This window comes from Mercenaria mercenaria, chromosome 4 (genome assembly GCF_021730395.1).
Source record: "Mercenaria mercenaria strain notata chromosome 4, MADL_Memer_1, whole genome shotgun sequence".
In the NCBI taxonomy this organism is placed as follows: Eukaryota; Metazoa; Mollusca; class Bivalvia; order Venerida; family Veneridae; genus Mercenaria; species Mercenaria mercenaria.
In genome coordinates, this window is record NC_069364.1 from 65,966,600 (window position 1) to 65,986,591 (window position 19,992).

Here is a 19,992-nt window from a genome sequence, read left to right on the forward strand (position 1 = left end):
TCAGACCAACTTTCATACAGATCCCATGAAAAATATGGCCTCTAGAGAGGTCACAAGGTTTTTCTATTATTTGACCTACTGACCTAGTTTTTGAAGGCACGTGACCCAGTTTCGAACTTGACCTAGATATCATCAAGGTAAACATTTTGACCAATTTTCATGAAGATCTTTTGAAAAATATGGCCTCTAGAGAGGTCACAAGGTTTTTCTATTTTTAGACCTACTGACCTAGTTTTTGACCGCACATGACCCAGTTTCGAACTTGACCTAGATATCATCAAGATAAACATTCTGACCAACTTTCATAAAGATCCCATGAAAAATGTGACCTCTAGAGAGGTCACAAGCAAAAGTTTACGCACGGACGCACGGACGGACGGACGGACGCACGGACGACGGACGACGGACGCTGCGCGATCACAAAAGCTCACACTGTCACTTTGTGACATGTGAGCTAAAAAGTGGATGCACTTTTGTGAAATTCATTCAACACTAAACCAACTTGTAGTGGGCTCTTAATAAGATCTTAAGCTAGATATCAAAATATCTTGGTTTGCTTATGTGACTATAACCAAATAGGATTCACAGAGCCTAGCAAAGAAAGAAACTATGTACGTTATAAAAATATATTTATTATACATGTATATGTACAAATACATTACACTGATACAGAATGTAGTACAAAAAGATTTCAAGATGAAATTCTAATAAATAAATTAAGTTTTTACATATTAGTTTAACATAAAATTGAAACAACAAACTACATGTACTTAAAATTAAAGGAGCAAGCCTGCAGATTTAGATCAAATTGCTAGAAATTTAGAAATAATAAACTACCTTAAGTAAATGAAAAAAATTAGTTCTATGTAGTATATTTATGTTCAAAACACTTATAAATTATGCAGAAAGACACATGGAACTATTAGACATGCAAAAGAAATGTGAAGTGAAACAGAAGGAAGTCAGCTTCTTGTAACACTTTACTCACAATTTTTTACATAATCATACTATGGTTTTGTATGTCCCTCTCTGTTTTCAACTTTCTGAAACCTTGCTGTTCATCTAGAGGCATGACCCTTTAAATATTTAACAAGTGCATGCTTTCAAAATGTTGACAAACAACATCTTTCATTAATCTTTTTTTTAATTATAACAACTTGGCATGACATGACCAATAAGTTATAGAACTGAAATTGGAACCCAGACTCAGAATGCAAGCTAGCCATTGGTCAATTCAAACAATTAATCAAATACAGGAATTTTGAGACTGGTTCCCAAGCTATATATAACATTGGACCCAGGATTCTTGTAAAGGTTTAAGTATAAACTGATAAAAAATACAAAGTGATTTGTTGATATTTTACAAATAACAGCCGAACTTCGTTTGCTCAAACTCAATGGGACAGGCAAAATTACTTGAGTTATCAGTAGTTCATGTGTTGGAATAATATACATTTTAAAGAAATTTTGCCGGGTCCTGCCGATGAATGTTTAGATTATTAGAGTTCGTTCTACTGTAAATAAATTTGAAGAGGGGATGTGGGGAGTCTTATGTCTATTTATAACATGTCCTACCCAATGTACATTTTATTTTCATACTTCTTCCATATCAAAATCTGCATTTCCCTCCCTATATCCCATAAAAATCTAATTCTTTATCAACAAATTAAAGAAGATTTATGTTAGTGTATATTTCATATCTAATATCAAAGATTTTCTATACAAAACATTATTTCAAGACTTACAAAATGTTTCTTGTGCAAAGAAAGTTTTGAGTATCTCACAAATGAATATGCTACAGCCGCCAGGAAGGCTTCTTGTGTAGTTTATTTGTATTCTATGATTAAATTTGGCAAATATTTCAAGTTAATCAAGAATGTCATGCATGATATGAATAATATCAACATTATGAATGCAATAATTATGTGGAATTTGGTTAATCTTATCCCCTATCCAATGAAAACTAAGTCTTGAATAAGTGTGACTTTTACCCTTTAGTGTATAAAACTATAAGCACAAACAATAATCATTAATTAAAATCTACTTTTTTCATGCCTGCCTTTCAGATGGCCATATGTGAAATGTCATTGTTAGAAATGGAATTCTGTGTAATTACATCCATAAATCTAATGACAATCACAAATAACCTAAAATGTTTTACAGACACTCAAAAGTAATAGTTCAAAGCTAATATTGACTTAGGTTTTTAACATGTTACCTATGAAAACCTGATAGTCTGCCAGTATCTGAGGAAAATGTGACTTCTGATGGCATTTTTTGTTAATGCTCGGATATTATTATAAAAATGTTCCTTAGGATCAAACATGAAATTTAAAACGGGCTGTCGCCTTATAGGGTTCCTCATTACAGTATAATGGGGTCAAAGGTCAAATGAGTGCATTTACAAATAAATTATACCGCTGTTCACTCGTTTTATTATCATATAAACATCTTAATTAGGTTAAATATTGTTTTTCGACGCCCTTTTGTATTTTGTAAATAAAACTGATGATAATATTAGAAATATAATATATATATATTATACAGAATAATATATATGTCTAGGAAAAGTGGCATACAATGGCAACGTGTGTTATACTTGATATGTTTGTCAATCTATATATGAGGATCAACTGCAAAATATATTTTTGGTACTGTCGTATCCAAGGGTTATTTTAATGTAAATTCAAGGTCACAGACATGTCAAGGTCAAAATGAACTTTTGAAAATGACTTCTTAGGTACTAAAGGAAGCAAAATAGTGCATTCATTAATAATAAACACAACAACTTTTCTGACTCCACACCTGATTTTTTTCTCTTATCGCCAAATTTTGACAGATTTGAATGGTGTTCTGCACAACGTTTAATGAGTATTTTGTTATAATAAAACATAATTACTATCATAGCCTTAATTATATTCATTTAACCGTAAGGGTAACAATAGGGTAACCTTTAAATTAAAAGCCACATTATTAGTATCACTGCAGAAATTCCAAGTATCATATTCTGAATGTTCAACTATGTTTAGTTGAAATGGCACATCCGTCAATATTTTCAATATGAACATATTTATTTTATATCCGGTTTGTGATGTCATAAATGACACCAATTAATGACAAAATTGTTTAATACTGCAGATGGTAGTACTTGCCACGTAGAGACCAGCACCAAGTTGTATCCATTCTGTGACGTTTTATTTTTAGGTTACCTTATTTGAACTGTCATGACCCAACCAATGTAGGCACAGTTGATATCGCTGTTATGTTATTTAACTGAAATGGAACTGGTTATTATTTTCATTCAAATCTGTCAAAATTTGGCAGAGATAAAACCAAAGTCAGGAAGCAATCAAATTTGAATTTAAACTTTGAACTGACTATCAAAAGATTATTTACATAGTGTACACCTTTTGAAAAATGTGTGCGATAGGGAAAATATGGCTGATTTTCAGGAAGCAGACTACAACGAAAATGAATTACATATAAATATATATAAAAATTCTCACATAAACAGTTAAAATCACTTTACTGTCATGTATAGAACCAAGTATTTTAGCTCAATTAGGAGAACGCAGATCTAAGGATCGCGGGGTCGTGAGTTTGATCCCCAGAAGAGGTGTAGGTTCTCCATGAAGATTTGATAAAAGACATTGTCAAGAGTAATTTCGCCCTCCACTTCTGAATCATATGGAAAAAGTTGACAGTTACTTACGGGGAAAGGCTAATACTTTAAGGCTTATACTCAGAAACACTGATTAGGTTAATTGACCGCCGCTACATGACTGAAATATTGTTGAAAGTAACATTTACATATATGAAATGCTTCTCCAGCTCCCAAAGGAATAATTTCAATACTGGTGATAATTCATTATATGATATATATTTATGTTAATTTGTCCACGCGGTGATTGTTAAATAGGACCATTTTATGTATTTGTAATTTAATTATTTATTTCTGAAAATTCAGCAGGTGTTTTCTTTTTCGAATATATTTATATTTTTTGGCTTTGCTTCCACACTCCCACTTCCTGTTCAAAACAAAAGTTGAAAACGAATCAGATCATAACAATTTACACATCTGACACTTGGTTTCAGAGCCCGCCCGCTTAGCTCAGTAGGTAGAGCGTCGGTCTACGGATCGCGGGGTCGTGAGTTCGATCCTCGGGCGGGGCGTTTGTTCTCCGTGACTATTTGATAAACAACATTGTGTCTGAAATCATTAGTCCTCCACCTCTGATTCATGTGGGGAAGTTGGCAGTTACTTGCAGAGAACAGGTTTGTACTGGTACAGAATCCAGGAACACTGGTTAGGTTAACTGCCCGCCGTTACATGACTGAAATACTGTTGAAAAACGGCGTTAAACCCAAAACAAACAAAACTTGGTTTCAGACAGGATGTCCTTGATTACATTGTGAAAAGAAAGCTTGTATCTTGGAACTGAAACATTAGTCATTCACATGTTTTACAAATTAAAATGTAAAAGTATTTTTTTGTTTTGGGTTTAACGCCGTTTTTCAACAGTATTTCAGTCATGTAACGGCGGGCAATTAACCTAACCAGTGTTCCTGGATTCTGTACCAGTACAAACCTGTTCTCCGCAAGTAACTGCCAACTTCCCCACATGAATCAGAGGTGGAGGACTAATGATTTCAGACACAATGTCGTTTATCAAATAGTCACGGAGAACATACGCCCCGCCCGAGGATCGAACTCACGACCCCGCGATCCGTAGACCAACGCTCTACCTACTGAGCTAAGCGGGCGGGCTAAAATGTAAAAGTAACTTTCTTCATGGTGAGAAGACTGAGCATAAAGAAGAGATTTGTAATTCAAAACGATGGATTTATAATAAACAATTACTGTCGAATGAATATGTCAGGCTAAGACGTCTATAGCTTGTGCTCACATTTGTTTTATTTTATAACATCAGATTCCTTTGTGATACATTTGTACGTTTGCTCTACCCGGTTCTATCACCAACCAAATATTCGGAAATCTAAAGGCATTGTAACTGGAAAACAAACATGCTTACCCCTATATTCAGTCATTAAGATATTACTAATATCTTTCAATATAGTTTCAAATTCACTGACAATTGATAGAACCAACATAAACAAACACTGGCAGTAACAAAATTGTAGATATTGAAAACACTTGAAGAGCGGTTACCAGTCCTTATAATAGCCTAACGTTAATGTGCAAAGAATTCTTTTTTAGCTGATTCAAAAATATGAAGAGTACCATTTCCATACTAATGGACTGAAAATAAAAACAGCATAACATTTGCGGGTTATCTAATATCTATATTCAAACTTTGATATCGCTTAATTTTTGTACATAGATGGTATTTCTAAACGCACACACTTTCCTGAAATTACTACAGCATATGCGTAAACCACTGGAATAGATTTTTAATTGACAGCATATAATAGACCATTTTAAGTAATGCTTGAGAGAATTTGCACATTTCATACTATCTAACAATGTAAACAGACTTAATCAAACTGAGTTTGCTATTTTACGTCCTTGAGTTCCATGCTTCCGAAAGAATCTTTAGATCTGTCAATAGCTATTACAGTCAAACTGTGTTCGCTAGTGCTCGACGAGACAAGCAAAATATGATCGAGATACCAGTAGTACAAACCAACGTGAATTACACATTATATAGACCTGACGAGTTCGAGCCAAGAGCAGTGAGCGAATAATCCTCATTCGAGTAAACGAAGTTTAACTGTACCAGTCTTATAATACGCGCCATAGACTTCTTCTACCTGTACTGTTCGTACAGACAATCATAAAAGGCAAATAACTAGCCTTTTTAAAAAGTGTTAGCCTGAAAATGAAAGCATTAGAAGATCAAACATGAAAAAGATAGCTTTTATAAATGAAAAAAATATCAGAGCGTACGAAAAATTCAGCTCATTCTATAGAAATAACTTTAGTCGTTTTGAATTTTGCCAGTCTCAAATGCAATAAATCTACACAAAGTAATTTATTTACTTCTCAAATTCATAATAATCACCGAAAAATTACAAGTTTATATTAAAAGGTAGCAAAAATAGCGAAATTCTAACGTTAATAACAAAAATGCACCTATTGACCTTTGACCTTGTGCTGTGACCTTACTATGACCCTTAGAAGGCGACAGCCCCCCTGAAACTTTTCAAATTTTTATAAAGTTAACAATGAACATGGCTGTCGGGCATTAACAAAAATTGCCATCAAAGGCAATTTCTAGGCCACTTTTCTGGATATATAGGCAGATTATGAAGTGTTTACATGTAATCTATGACAATATAGAGTTTCTACACAAAAACTGTGTTCTTACATGTAATCTATAAAACTTAAAGACTAACCATTCTACATTTACGATACTGGTTAATGTTATTTCTACTGTCTGAGGTCTGGCACAAAGATGTGCCACTGACCACTCTAAAACCTAGAAAACTTGTATATACATCTCCTAATGAATGAGCTTTCCTACCATACTACAATGCTTTTCTCTACCTTGCATAGAAAATTTTCTCTACCAAGCACTTACAGTAAAGAAACAATAGAAAATAAAATTGTTATTAACTTGAATACTAAATACTTTACAGAAAGTCTTCTTACACTTTATGTAACTGCTGACTAACTTCATATATCCAGTTACCCAAATCATATAAAGTTCCACTGTGGCTTATTTGCCTCAAAATGTAACCATTAAAATGTTTATGAGTTTATTTTGCCTTAAATGTGTTTTATGAGCTGCTTGACTCAAAATGTGTTTTAAAAGCTTATCTGCTTCAAAATGTGAGTGTTTTATAAAATTATTTGCCTCAAAATGTCATTTTTTGAGTTGATACGCATCAAAATACGAGTGTTTTATAAGCTTATTTCCATCAAAATGTGTTTTATAAGATATATGCTTCAAAATGTGCGTGTATTTGCCTCAAAATATAAGTGTTTTATGACCTGATGTGTATCTAAATGCATGTTTTCTGAGCTACTTTGCCTCAAAATGTAAGTGTTTTATCAACATGCGAGTGTTGTCTAAAAACGTGTTTTATGACTTGATATGCATCAAAATACAAGTGATTCACAGGTCAATTTGCCTCAAAACATGCATGTATTTTTTCTTCTTTTAATTTTACATAGCATACATCCATTCAGTATCTTCGACACAGTTTTATAATATCATTATAGCACATATTGTTACACAACAATATACAGCAAAGAAAAATTAAACAAAATTGTAAAATCATCTGGACGGATACAACAGTTTGAGACAATGAACACATAAAAATCAGATAATAAAGTGAGTTATCATTAACAAAAGAATTCATTAAAAATATACAAGAAAGGCATAATTAATCATTAAAAAATGTATAAGAAAGGGCATTAAACATTATTAGTATGGGTTTGTGTGCTTTCATAAAAAAATGTCAACTAAAGCTTATTACATGTCAAATACTGTATGCATACTTATCGTGTTGCATCATTTCTTGCTTAGTCACCTACCTTAATTATGCAATCAAAGACACAAACACAACATTACAGGTGTCCTACGTATCTAAAGTATACAATTTTTGATCCAGCAAGTGAATGAAAACTCCCGAAGGCGTCATTCTGAAGTTGTGACATTGTTAGACAACAGTTTGCCCAATAATATTTCATCCTGATATGAAAACAATAAATAGCAATTTTTCTTTTTAACACACCTGTAAAGAAGTTCAAACAACTTATTGATACTATCAAGATGCCACAATGGTAGTTCTCAAGGCAACATAGGAATAAGCTCAAAACAGAGACATGGACTTTTTATTTTTGTAGATCATATACAAGGTCACGGTCTGTGTACCTATAATCCATGTAGTCATAAATTTACACACAATTTAGCCCCTCTAATGGACCATTCTTAGAAATTTTGCAAATACAAGTGCTCATACAGTGCTGGTATATCACTAAAATTTGTGGGTATACAATTTATTGTCTTTCATGAATTTCAAATGTCAAAGATACAGTATATGGGAATTTTGTTTGGTAATCATTAAATTTCATGAAAATGACCCAACAAATAAATTTAATCTCCCATGAATATTTGTGACTTCACAATACTTGTAATTGTTATGAGTTTTATAAATATTTTTTAAAAATTTGACAAGATATTAATTTTGTAAGAACAGTTAATCACTATTGCTATTGAGTTCTATACACAAAAATAAAATGCCAGAAAAATTGATTAATAATCAGATTACGGTCAATTCTAAGAACTTCAAATATATATATTTATACTGCAGAGGTATAAGAAGAGACATCTGGTCCTTTAAAAGAAATACTGTTATAGACACTACATAATTTGCTGATCACTTTAATTCAGCCTGCCTAAACTAGCTCCAATGACAACTAGGAAATACAAGGTGCGAGTGCACCTACACCCCCATCCCAAAAAATAAAGAACTGTAGAACCCATGGGTTGGACAAAGAAGTTGTATATACTGGCATTTTACAATCAATCATCTGTATTTTACATGTACACTACAGTGAGATAAAAATGTTGGCAATGCTGCTCTTAAAGATATATCACATTTGGTGAAAATAGTGATAACAAGGAAGAAGCTACAAGGAGACTACATAGCTAAATGCACATGCATTGCCTTTGCAGTAGAGAACTCTTTATTTAAGAGCATTATTTTATGTCAGCTAGTCATAAAGGGTCTAACAGTATATGACATTAAAACTGGCACAAATTACTTATTATGTCACATAAATATGATTTCCAATGCAAATTTGTACACAGAATTGACCAAAGGTTTATTTTCTTTCTATTTCTAACATTAAAATGCCTAAAAACATTAGGCACCTCTGATATAGTTTTATGTTTTAAAAAAAAACTTTACTCTAAAATGGGGAATAATTTTTCCCTGGAAAGGAAACCAATATAATAACAAAGTCTGTGAATGCAAGATTCACAACAAAAATAAACTGTATAAAGATTCTGAAATCTCAAAACTTTATCAGGATTCAGAAATCTCCATCATGTGAGGTCTTGCTACAATTGTCAAACTTTTATAGGCTTTTCTATTTGTTTCTACAGTGTCATTCTAGGCTTAACAAATTTTATAACTTTTCATTTCTCCTCCACAGCAACAGAAGAATGACCAGATACAATTCTACTTTCATGGAGTAAATGATCGCACTAAACCCTTCCTGAATTTTTTTTGTAATTTATATGTAACTTATTTTTACCTTTTAAATATAATTAAATTCATGTAATCTTAAATACAACTATCTTAAACACCATGATGTAATGCTAGTATATCAAGCATTCAAATAAAACAACTTGAACATATTAGTGCCCAGCATTGTATGGTAGAAAATAGTTCCCTTCCTCATGTAGAAAATAGTTCCTATTGTCATGTTAACTGTTTCATCTAATTGCTAACGTACCCGTTTATATGTGAGTAATTCAGTTTTTCTCAACTTCTGCTATTGCAGGTCTTCAAAATATTTTTGACACTTTCACATTATCTATGTTCATCTCAGTAATCAACTTTTCCTCTCAGTCTTGCAGGTCTTCAATGTAATCATATCCGGTCTCGTGTTGTGAAATTGTTCTATCTGTTGTCATGTCATCAAACTGAAAAACATCAAAATTGTACTGCAAGGCAAATTTGAATTCAGGTAAATGAATGAAAAGAACTGCCAAAACCACCAACCATACTCAATGAGCCAAGAACACAATATTGTTAGATATCTTGTTTTCATTTTTTGCCAGCACCAAGATTAACATCGATGGAAAGCATGGAAAAAGCTGGTACAAACTTTCTTATCCTTCAGTATTAAAAATAAGAGGGCCACAATGGTCCCACATTGCCCTATATCACCCAATAGAATATCTTTCAAAATATGTTCGATGATGATGAAGAAATGATGTCTAAACAGTGGACATTTTAGGAAGCAGCACATGATTTGCTTTACCAAAGGCACAGAACTGGATATATCTAACCAATAAAATTACCTGACCAAGGTTTAAAGTGAATACAGTATCCGTCTAAAGGCTAGAACTGGTTAAGAAATGAAGTTAAAGGAGGTAAAATACAATATTTATTTTTAATATGAACTTTACTCACTGCATAACAAAGAGAATACTTACTGCGCTTTTCTCACTGCGTAACAAATCATCACCCTCTATAGACAGATCATCAATGTCTTCCTCTATCTCCTCAGCAATGCTGCCATTCTGAGCCTCTGATCTTGTACGTGGGCTCTTCTGACTTATACTATGACTGCAAAATTAAACATTTTCATAGTTAAATCCACTGACAGGGCTTCAGCATATCATACCATAAATTACAGGCAGTAAAGTGGGGATTTCGCACTGGACAAAGTTCAAGCTCACTGCAAAACTACTTTATCTATACAGAACAGTATAATATTACATTGTATTTCCTGAGGCTAAAAACCATCAAAGTTAAAATGCAGATTATGTCTCTCTTTGAGGTACATGTAATCTGGTGGAAGCGAGTTTTCTAATGATTTAAAATATTTTTAAGTAATAATGCACATTTCCCTTATCAATAAATCGAAAGTCTCTACTAAGACTTCTTGTTAAGCTCTGAACTTTGATTTATAAAGTTTTTTTTTCATGAAATAACTGCAAAAGTATATTAATTTCTTTACTATAATTATAACTTACTATAAATAGTACTAAATTTACACTTAAGTTACACAAATGCCAGCTGACCCACAGGCACGAGTATCGGACCTGGGACAAAAAAATATGACCAAACTGATAAAAACCCTTATTTTCATCCTAAATGACTGCAAAATTAACAAGGAGCTGCGTTCAATAAACGCTTGATGCCCCCGGTGGCATCCTTGTCGATACAAAGCAACCCAAGTCCAAAACGAGGTCAAGGTCAAAGGTTTGAAGATGAGGAATGGTCACAGGTTACATCTGTATTAGTATCAATTCATTCTTGTAAGTGGTATTAATGCTAGACGAAACGGTCCCATTTGGTTAACCAAGAGATGGTCCATATAAAGCAACCCAAGTCCAAATCAAGGAGCTGCGTTCAATAAACGCTTGATGCCCCCGGTGGCATCCTTGTCGATACAAAGCAACCTTAGTCCAAAACGAGGTCAAGGTCAAAGGTTTGAAGATGAGGAATGGTCACAGGTTACATCTGTATTAGTATCAATTCATTCTAGTAAGGGGTACTGATGCTAGACGAAACGGTCCCATTTGGTTAACCTCGTACAGACGGACAATCACTATATGCCTCCCGCATCAGTAGATGCCGGAGGCATAATCAGGTCAAGATCAAGGTCAGTGCCGATACTCGTGTCTGTGAGCTGACCTACTCATCATACTAATAAAATGAGCCAAATAAAATATTGTGTATCTATCCCTTAAAGTGTTGATGCATTATATATGTTCTATAAGAAGAAAGATGTATCTGCTTTGCTGCACATCTAGTACCTACCCTTCACTCACAAAGTCATCTTCATACGAATAATCCTGAGCATCTGAAATAAGCAAAGAACATGTTTTTTACAAGCTCATGCATCAAATTCCACAATAACAGTCATTAATGTAAAATTATGCCTCAATCTACACGCATCTAAAACAATAAAGTGCTTTCCTGTAATCAGGCAATATTTGAGCCTTGCCATGAGAAAACTAACATTGTGCGTTTGCAACCAGCATGGATCCAGACCAGACAGGGCATCCGCTCAGTCTGGTCAGGATCCATGCTGTTCGCTAACAATTTCTCTGATTGCAATAGGCTTTGAAAGCGAACAGCATGGATCCTGACCAGACTGCATGGATGCGCAGGCTAGTCTGGATCCATGTTGGTCACAAACGCACTATGTTGGTTTTCTCATGATGCGCCTCATTTAAGTCTTGTATGTTATGTTCAATTATGCTGTTATTTTCTTCGGGAAATGTTTAAAAAATGTGTGTTTATAAGCAGCCTAAAAATGCAAGCTGTGACCTCTAACAACCATGCAAAAATAACACATTAAAACAACTAGTAGAAACGTATGACCCACCACCGTCGAGACCAAGGTCAGACATCCGTTTATCCATGGCACGTAAATTCTCCGAGGTTTCACCCTGAGCTGTAACAAACAAAACAGTGACAACCATAACCAACTGTGCTGTGTGATTACTGTGCAGATTTCTTGTTATATCCTTACCTTACAGTCACATTAACAATGTTACCTCTCAACCTATTTCACATGTTCAGTAAAAAAGATTTTGCACTTTTTCGACTTTTTTTTACTAAACATACATGATTATGTTGACAGTTTTCAACTATTTTAACTGGCAGAATCATACTTAGTTTGACTTGATACTGCTTGTATGATGAAAATTTACTTTAAAAGATAAACGTTTTAAAGTAAACATTCCATTCAAGAATAAAACCTCAGTGTTCTCAGTGGTCTCTATCAAGATTTCATGCAAGTTTTTAAAATTTGTTACAGTTTTGTTTCGGATCTGCTGAATCAGACTGCTACCAGCAGCACAATATGTCAGCAAGATGTAAAAGAGAACAGTCACAAGAGAATTAGCTAAAGTTTAGTATCAAACTGCATTTTTTAACTACTTAAACACAACAAATAATTCACAATTTCATGCTGTTAGCAGCACCATCTTAATCCTAATCCGTGTGGACAAGAACTAAGTGATACAGTACCTTGATTCAGACAAACACCCATAAGTTCATACTGTAATGTATATATAGCATAAACACCTCCAAACTAGAGCTGCTTTTGAGAAAAGCGCATGTCTCCCACAACTGCCTAATCATCTGAATAGTTATGTATCTGAGTCAACCATGCATCAATACATGTATCACTGGCATCTGTGTACAGAGTGGTTTTCAGTAATTCAAGGGCCATAATTCTGAAGTGCCTAGGCCAATTTGGCTAGTTACCGAACTTGGCCGAGGACTTATTGACAAACACATTTTGTTCAAGTTTGGTGAAGATCGGATGAGAAATGTTCAACTTGGCTAGTTATCGAACTTGGCCGGGGACTTATTGGCAAATACATTTTGTTCAAGTTTGGTGAAGACTGGATGAGAAATGTTTGACTTAAGTGCGGAGCGATTTTCGGTAATTCAAGGGCCATTATAAATTCCAAAGTGCCTGGGCCGATTTGGCTAGTTATCAAACTTGGCCAAGGACATACTGTCAAACACATTTTGTTCAAGTTTGGTGAAGATCGGATGAGCACTGTTCGACTTAAAGAGCGCAGACAAGATTTGTGACAGACACACACACACACACACACACATGGACACACAGACAGGAGTAAATCAATATGTCTCCCACTACACAGACACTGTGTGGTCCAGGGAGACATAAATACACTTATATCTGGCAACTTTTTCATACAACATACATGTGGCTCAAGTAAAACAGAACTGGCATACTAAGCAAACTCTCTGCAACAGCAAAATCTGACTTAAAGGGAGAACAGTAACTGGCAAACTATGTGAAATATCCATAACAGCAAAGTACGTCTTAAAAGGAAAACTGTCCTGGCACACCGAGTAAAATATCTGCATCAGCAATGTCTTTCTTGAAAAGAAAACTGTACTGACAAACTAAGTGAAAAAACTGCAACAGCAAATTCTGTCTTTAAAGGAAAGCAGTAACTGAACACAAACAATGCAATCTTGTAAGCTTTTTCTGAGTATGACACTACCATACAAGTGATTTCAAATAAAGTAATAGGCAATATTCTCGTATTGCAGCAACAGATTACTTCACAACATGAAACTGAGGTCAATTAAGGAATGAAAAACTTGAAAGTAAATTCTTTAGTTTGATTCTTCTAGTTAACATATTCTCTGCTAGGGAACTGAAAACACAACCCCTAGGTAGTAGTCCAAATCTTTTCCTACTACTTGTAATACAGTATGATAACCAGGTAGAGATTTTGTTGGGTTTACATAGCATTGACACAATCACTCGTCATAAGGCAATTTCCAGCTTTGATTGGGTGGAAGACCCAAGGTGCCCGTCAGTGTGCATTATTTCATCACAAGCGGGCACCTGGGTAGAACCAGCAACCTTCAGTAAGCCAGCTGGATGGCTTCCTCACACGAAGAATTCAACGCCCTATGTGAGGCTCGAACCCACAACAGGCAGTTAACCCAGACAGCGTTCCTAGGTTTTGTACCAAATGCAAGCATGTTTTCAACAAGTAAACATTTACTTCTCATTACGGTCAGGCTGAAGATGAATTTATCACAAAATTTTTGCCCTGTGACAACTACATAGGAAATAGTAAGCTTCTACTACTGAAATAGTTTAGCAGGTACTCTTTCTCTTTTAAGGAGAATTAAACAAGCATAAACTCAAACAAAACAATGGATACCTTTAACATGGACATTTTCTACAAAAATAAAACTTTAAAGTAATTTTTCATCAACAATCCCTGGAGGAAACAGATTAACATTTTATTTTCTTCTTCTGTAGGTACATACAGTACAAGTTGTAATAAATGACTCCCTAAGTGAAGTGCAAAAAGAAGTCTCTTAACAAAAATGGTGACAATACAACACAATTTGTTCTTTAACAACACAAAGGAACATAAATCATAATGCAAGCGGTCTCTTAACAGATGTTGTCTCCCAAGCAAGTCTGACTGTATAATTAAAAAAAATTTTAGATGTTTCTTGAAATGTCAATACATATTGTTTGGTGATGACTAAAAGGGTCTATTCTTATTTTAAAATACTGCCAAAATAATTTCGTAGTATTTAGTGCACTATTTCTACTGCTGTGAAATGTTAGATGAAAACCTTTGTGCAACAACAAACACACAACATGGTGGATCAAAACATTATATGCATAATTTATCTTCTAACTGAAAGCATTATATAATTTTGTTCTTATAAAGGCAAATTAATTATGCACATTATCATTGAATGGACCACTCTCAATATATGCATTTATACTGATACGGCTACATTATACTTTTTGGTAACAAGGCCAAGTTAAAGTCACTCAATGCTGCAACTTGAAACATCATTCTGTATACCATTTGCTCAAAGCTGAAACAGCTCTAAGAAGCAACATTCACAGAATTTCAATTTCTTCAAATTTATCATTCACAGTGGACAGGAAGGTTATTGTTATTTTTTGGTGTTATTTTTTTAAAAGTTTTGCAAATGAGTCCATTCTGAAGAGAAGCAATAGCATTAAAGGCCTTATGCTTGAATGCTGCCTACTAAATTTGATGAAGATCCAAAAATATAAAAACAAATGGTGGATTTATTACACCTGTCAGAAGACTCTAGAAAAATATTCTGAAAATTTCTGACCCATTAAGACTAAGTTTAGTTAGTTATCTTTCAATATAAAATCCTTCAGTGCATGATTAAGATAGGGTAACACAATATTATAGATTCACATCAGTTCAAAATGTGGACAACCCTTACCACTATGACTCAAACTGTGTTGATGTCGGAATACAGGCAGTTGTCCTAAAATATCCTTTGCATTATAATCATTGTTACAAAATCAGAATTCAATCTGCTGAAATAACTGCTCTTTGTGTTATTCTACTAGTAAGCGGGTATACAAGCAGTCAAACCTTTGTGTAATGATCACCATTTAATTGACAAGTCCTAACATCCTGTAAGTTTTATTATTTGAAATACTTCAAGAGCAAGATCTATTGAAGTATATGCTAACAGAAAATGCTGTTCTTTTAATTATAATGGCTGACAAAGAGTGCTATTCCTATTACTAAGACCCAACTATGTTTTCGACTAAATGAAGTGGACATTTTCTAGGTAGCAACTTTGGCAGTAAATACTTACGAGACTTCCTTCCGCTGGTACCCCTGTCTCCTGTCAGCGACGGAAGCCCTTGTAATGAGCTCATGCCCCCAGTCTGGCCGCGACCCTGGGAACCAGACTTCTGTCCACCAATACCATTGCTCTCTGATTTATCATGCTTGTCATCACTATAATGGAAGAACAGAACAACACTGTAAAAGTTTCATGATTATATATACGCCTAGTATTAGATGATTCAAGATACCAGAACACTTTAATATGCTGAAGTTTCATAGGTCTACATCAAGACATCTCCATTATATAATGTTTTAGTCATAATGGGCTATCCAGTTTGTAGGACAGATCATCCACATTGACATACTGACTGAAGAACTCAACAATCTTGTGGGCAAACTGAACAATTTCTGGACAGGAATCAGTCTATTTGGAGCCTTACCTGGAAAAAATCTAACTACAAATATAACTGAGCCAAGTCATGAGAAAACCAACACAGTGCGTTTGCAACCAGCATGGATCCAGACCAGCCTGCGCATCTGCGCAGTCTGGTCAGGATCCATGCTGTTCACTTTCAAAGCCTATTTCAATTAAAGAAACGGTTAGCGAACAGCATGGATCCTGACCAGACTGCGCAGATGAGCAGACTGGTCTAGATCCATGCTGGTCGCAAATGCACTATGCTGGTTTTCTCATGGTGCGGCTCAACTTATCTTTTTAACTAGCTGTGTACCGGTATTTTAGTAAATTTTAAAAATACTGTGTTACAATATTGATGAAATTCAATCCCAAGAGCTAAAGTACAAATATAACTTATGGTCTTAGTAACTAGCTATGTATTTTAGTAAAGTACAATGTGGCAATATTGGTGAATTCAATCCCTTGAAGACTACATACTCCAACACTGACCAGGTCAAACTTACAATAAAACTGGAACTGCTATTCCACAATTAGTCCAGAAAGAAGTTATTCTGATATAATTAAACTTTGTGGGCAAGAAATTTTATGCTTTTGGCCCAAAACAGTACTTTCGTGGCGACACGAATTCTTGTATTTCAACCTCTAAAGATTAAAAGAATGAGAATTTTGCTAGTCTGTTGAGACTTAATTTTGTAAACTGACATGGCACAAAATCCACAGAAATTAGATTTCACAGTACTGTGTTAATTAATACACAGACTGAAGACATTTCGTGCAAATTAGGTTATTATACAACTTACTGCAATTACCTTTCCTATTTTATGAATATTGAATCCGGAACACATACAGAAAAACAGTACATTCAAGAAATTTAGTAGAAAAAAATATATTGCCAAAGGCTTTTCTGAAACATTCTATAAAACATACAACCATAAGGTTACTAAACAAATATCTAGTTTTCCCATCATCTAATATGTTAGTACAAAAAAAAATTTGGTAGTTTTTTAGAACTCTATGTCATTCTGTCAGCTGCAGTCCAATACTCATTACTGTATTTGATAGAAAAAAAATAACTCTGACATCTTTCCTGATGTAAGAAATCATTATTCACCAACTGGAACCCAACTCTCAACAGAAATACCCTCCCCTTGCAGTTCACTAATCACAGCTACCACAAATATCATGCAACAATGAAAATCACACGGCTCTTGCAAAGAAATTTCAAATAGTGTCTCTTTAAATTTTCCACATACATTAGCCTTAATACCTTAAAAATTACTCGTAACTAATATCTGAAATTTTACAACGAAAAAAAAAGGGATTCATAAACTGTTTGTGGTGGCAGAGGTCCCTTCACTGTAAGGGGAGACCTCTGCAAAGGAGATTGTCAAAATTCACATAACTACTGCAAAAACAGTTATTTTTCTTTAATCAATTATGACAAATATAACGTAAAAACTCGAATATATTACGCTAGCATGTATATTACGCACACCCGATCTTGTATCAAAATCTTGAGGAAAATGCTTACATTGGAATATATTACGCACCGAAAAATCAGTCAGAAAACGTTGTTTACAAACTCGAAATCGGCCATTAGCGGCACGCGTAAAAAGATTTTTGTCGTGAAAATCGCAATTGCTGCATAATCGGTTACAGACAAAAGTGACAGTATCTGACAGATAAATTCTTTCTAAAGTATTTGAGAACTTTCTCAAGCTGTCAATACCTTAGTACACTTTAACAGACGTGCAAACAAACATCTCATAATTATGGGCACATCAAACGAGAAAATCATGGTTTAATTGCAATTTATTTGAGCATCCTTGAAAGATAATGATTTTAATGATCAATTTATTTGAGCATCCTTGAAAGATAATGATTTTAATGATCAAACACCTACAACCTGGAACCGCTAAATTTTGTATTTTGCCTGATTATTAAACTGACACATTATCCGGTGCTCTGGATATGTACAATACTTATTAATTAAATTTACAAATACAAAAAATTTAAACTCACAAATAAAATCAACTTTACCAAATAGCATCAGAGGTTCCGTTCCGTACGTGTTTTTAGACCCACCCAATAAAACGCTCTTCAAGGGGAGGTTAAAAAAGCACGGCCCAAAATGTAAACACATGACAGTTGACAAAATTGTCCATTTTCGCCGATATTTTCGGGTTTTCAAGCTGGGAAAAAATGTCTGAAGCTCTACCTTGGTGTATATTACGCAACCCTTCGAGAAAATGAAAAAAAATCGTAAAAACACTGCATAATATATTCGAGTTTTTACACTAACTATTTACTTTGCCAACTTAATTCTGAAACTTTTAATTACTTTTGTTCAAGCCTTTATTAAATATCTCTTCCCATACTAGAAATACATTCTGCATGCCCACTGGCAGAATGTCGAGCTTACCAGGACCTTAGCCTCTTAGTGTGACCTTGACCTTAGACCTAGGGACCTGGTTCTTGCGCATGACACTCTGTCTCATAATGGTGAACAGTCATGCCAAGTTACATCAAAATCCCACCATGCATGAAGAAGAAACGCTCCGGACAAACTTCAAATTGACCTTTGACCTCCAACTGTGACCTTGACCTTTGAAATAGGAACATGGGGTTTGAGCATGACACTCCTTCTCACTGAGGTAAACATTCATGCCAAATATAAACAAGATTGGTCCATGCATGTCAAAGTTATGGTCCAGACAAAATCGGACGGACGCACATACACCGACCCGCCAAAAGTATTCTGAGGCCCCTGGTTCGAGTCCCGGTCTGGCTGCACAATTTTCTCACCCTGTGACACATATATTTCATAAAGAGCTTATAAAGTATTCAAGGTATTAACAATATATATGTTATGAAATTGCAACCACACATCTTGCCTTCTAGTAAGTATTCTTTTTGTTAAAAGCTTATTTCCAAATCTATGCAAACCATGTTTTAAGACATTTTGTATAGTCAATAAGTTCAAATGATAAAAATAAAAACCCTCTAACCCTAAAACATATGAAAAGGTTGATAAAATCTGAGAAATCTAACTCAACCAAAATCAAACCCAAACTCCAAACAAAGGAAAAATGAAAAACATGGTAAAGTAAGGAAACAGGAAATTTCTTACCTAAACTCCAGAAAACAATCCCCCCTGTTTACCAAACAAAAATTTATGAAAACTAGCACATCAATGATTTCAATTGTACACAAAATCTTGTGTTTTTGTTTTTTTTAAAGAATTATCATTTCTGATTGTTTAATTCACATGCAAATGATTCCTGATTTTAACAAATCATTTACTGCTGTAGCTTAAAACTTACTTACAATAAAAAAGAAAAAAACAAATAATATTTAATGTATTAAATTCTTCATAGCTATCTTCATTTATCTGAATACACCTGCACCTGTCTTAGCAACCACCTGTATTTAGCAGCTATTTGCATTAAACAGCCAGTCAGATAATTAATGAGCTGCACAATGAGAAAACCAACATAGTGGCTTTGTGACCAGTATGGATCCAGACCTGCCTGCGCATCCACGCAGTCTGGTCAGGATCCATGCTGTTCACTTTCAAAGCCTATTGCAATTAGAGAAACTGTTTGTGAACAACATGGATTCTGACCAGACTGAGTGGATGCGCAGGCTGGTCTGGATCCATGCTGGTCGCAAAGCCACTACGTTCGTTTTCTTGTTGTGTGCCTCATTTCTCAAACTGATGTTTGGTTCTAATTTCAACTTGTGATAAGCAGTTACCTGTTTAAAGCAAAC

At 34.5% G+C, this 19,992-nt stretch overlaps 1 protein-coding gene across 1 annotated transcript in view; it reads right to left on the minus strand.

Annotated features, from left to right (window-relative positions):
- Window positions 1–612: 612 nt before the first annotated feature.
- Window positions 613–19,992, minus strand: part of LOC123552020 (centrosomal protein 43-like) — a 55,992-nt gene continuing 36,612 nt past the window's right edge. Inside the window, exons 15-21 of the mRNA XM_053542248.1 lie at window positions 19,352–19,375; window positions 15,829–15,974; window positions 14,379–14,396; window positions 12,041–12,109; window positions 11,470–11,512; window positions 10,137–10,269; window positions 613–9,620 (exon numbers count right to left, since the gene is read on the minus strand). Coding sequence (XP_053398223.1) covers window positions 9,543–9,620; window positions 10,137–10,269; window positions 11,470–11,512; window positions 12,041–12,109; window positions 14,379–14,396; window positions 15,829–15,974; window positions 19,352–19,375 — 511 coding nt within the window. The 3' untranslated portion in view covers window positions 613–9,542. The remainder of the gene's footprint in view (window positions 9,621–10,136; window positions 10,270–11,469; window positions 11,513–12,040; window positions 12,110–14,378; window positions 14,397–15,828; window positions 15,975–19,351; window positions 19,376–19,992) is intronic.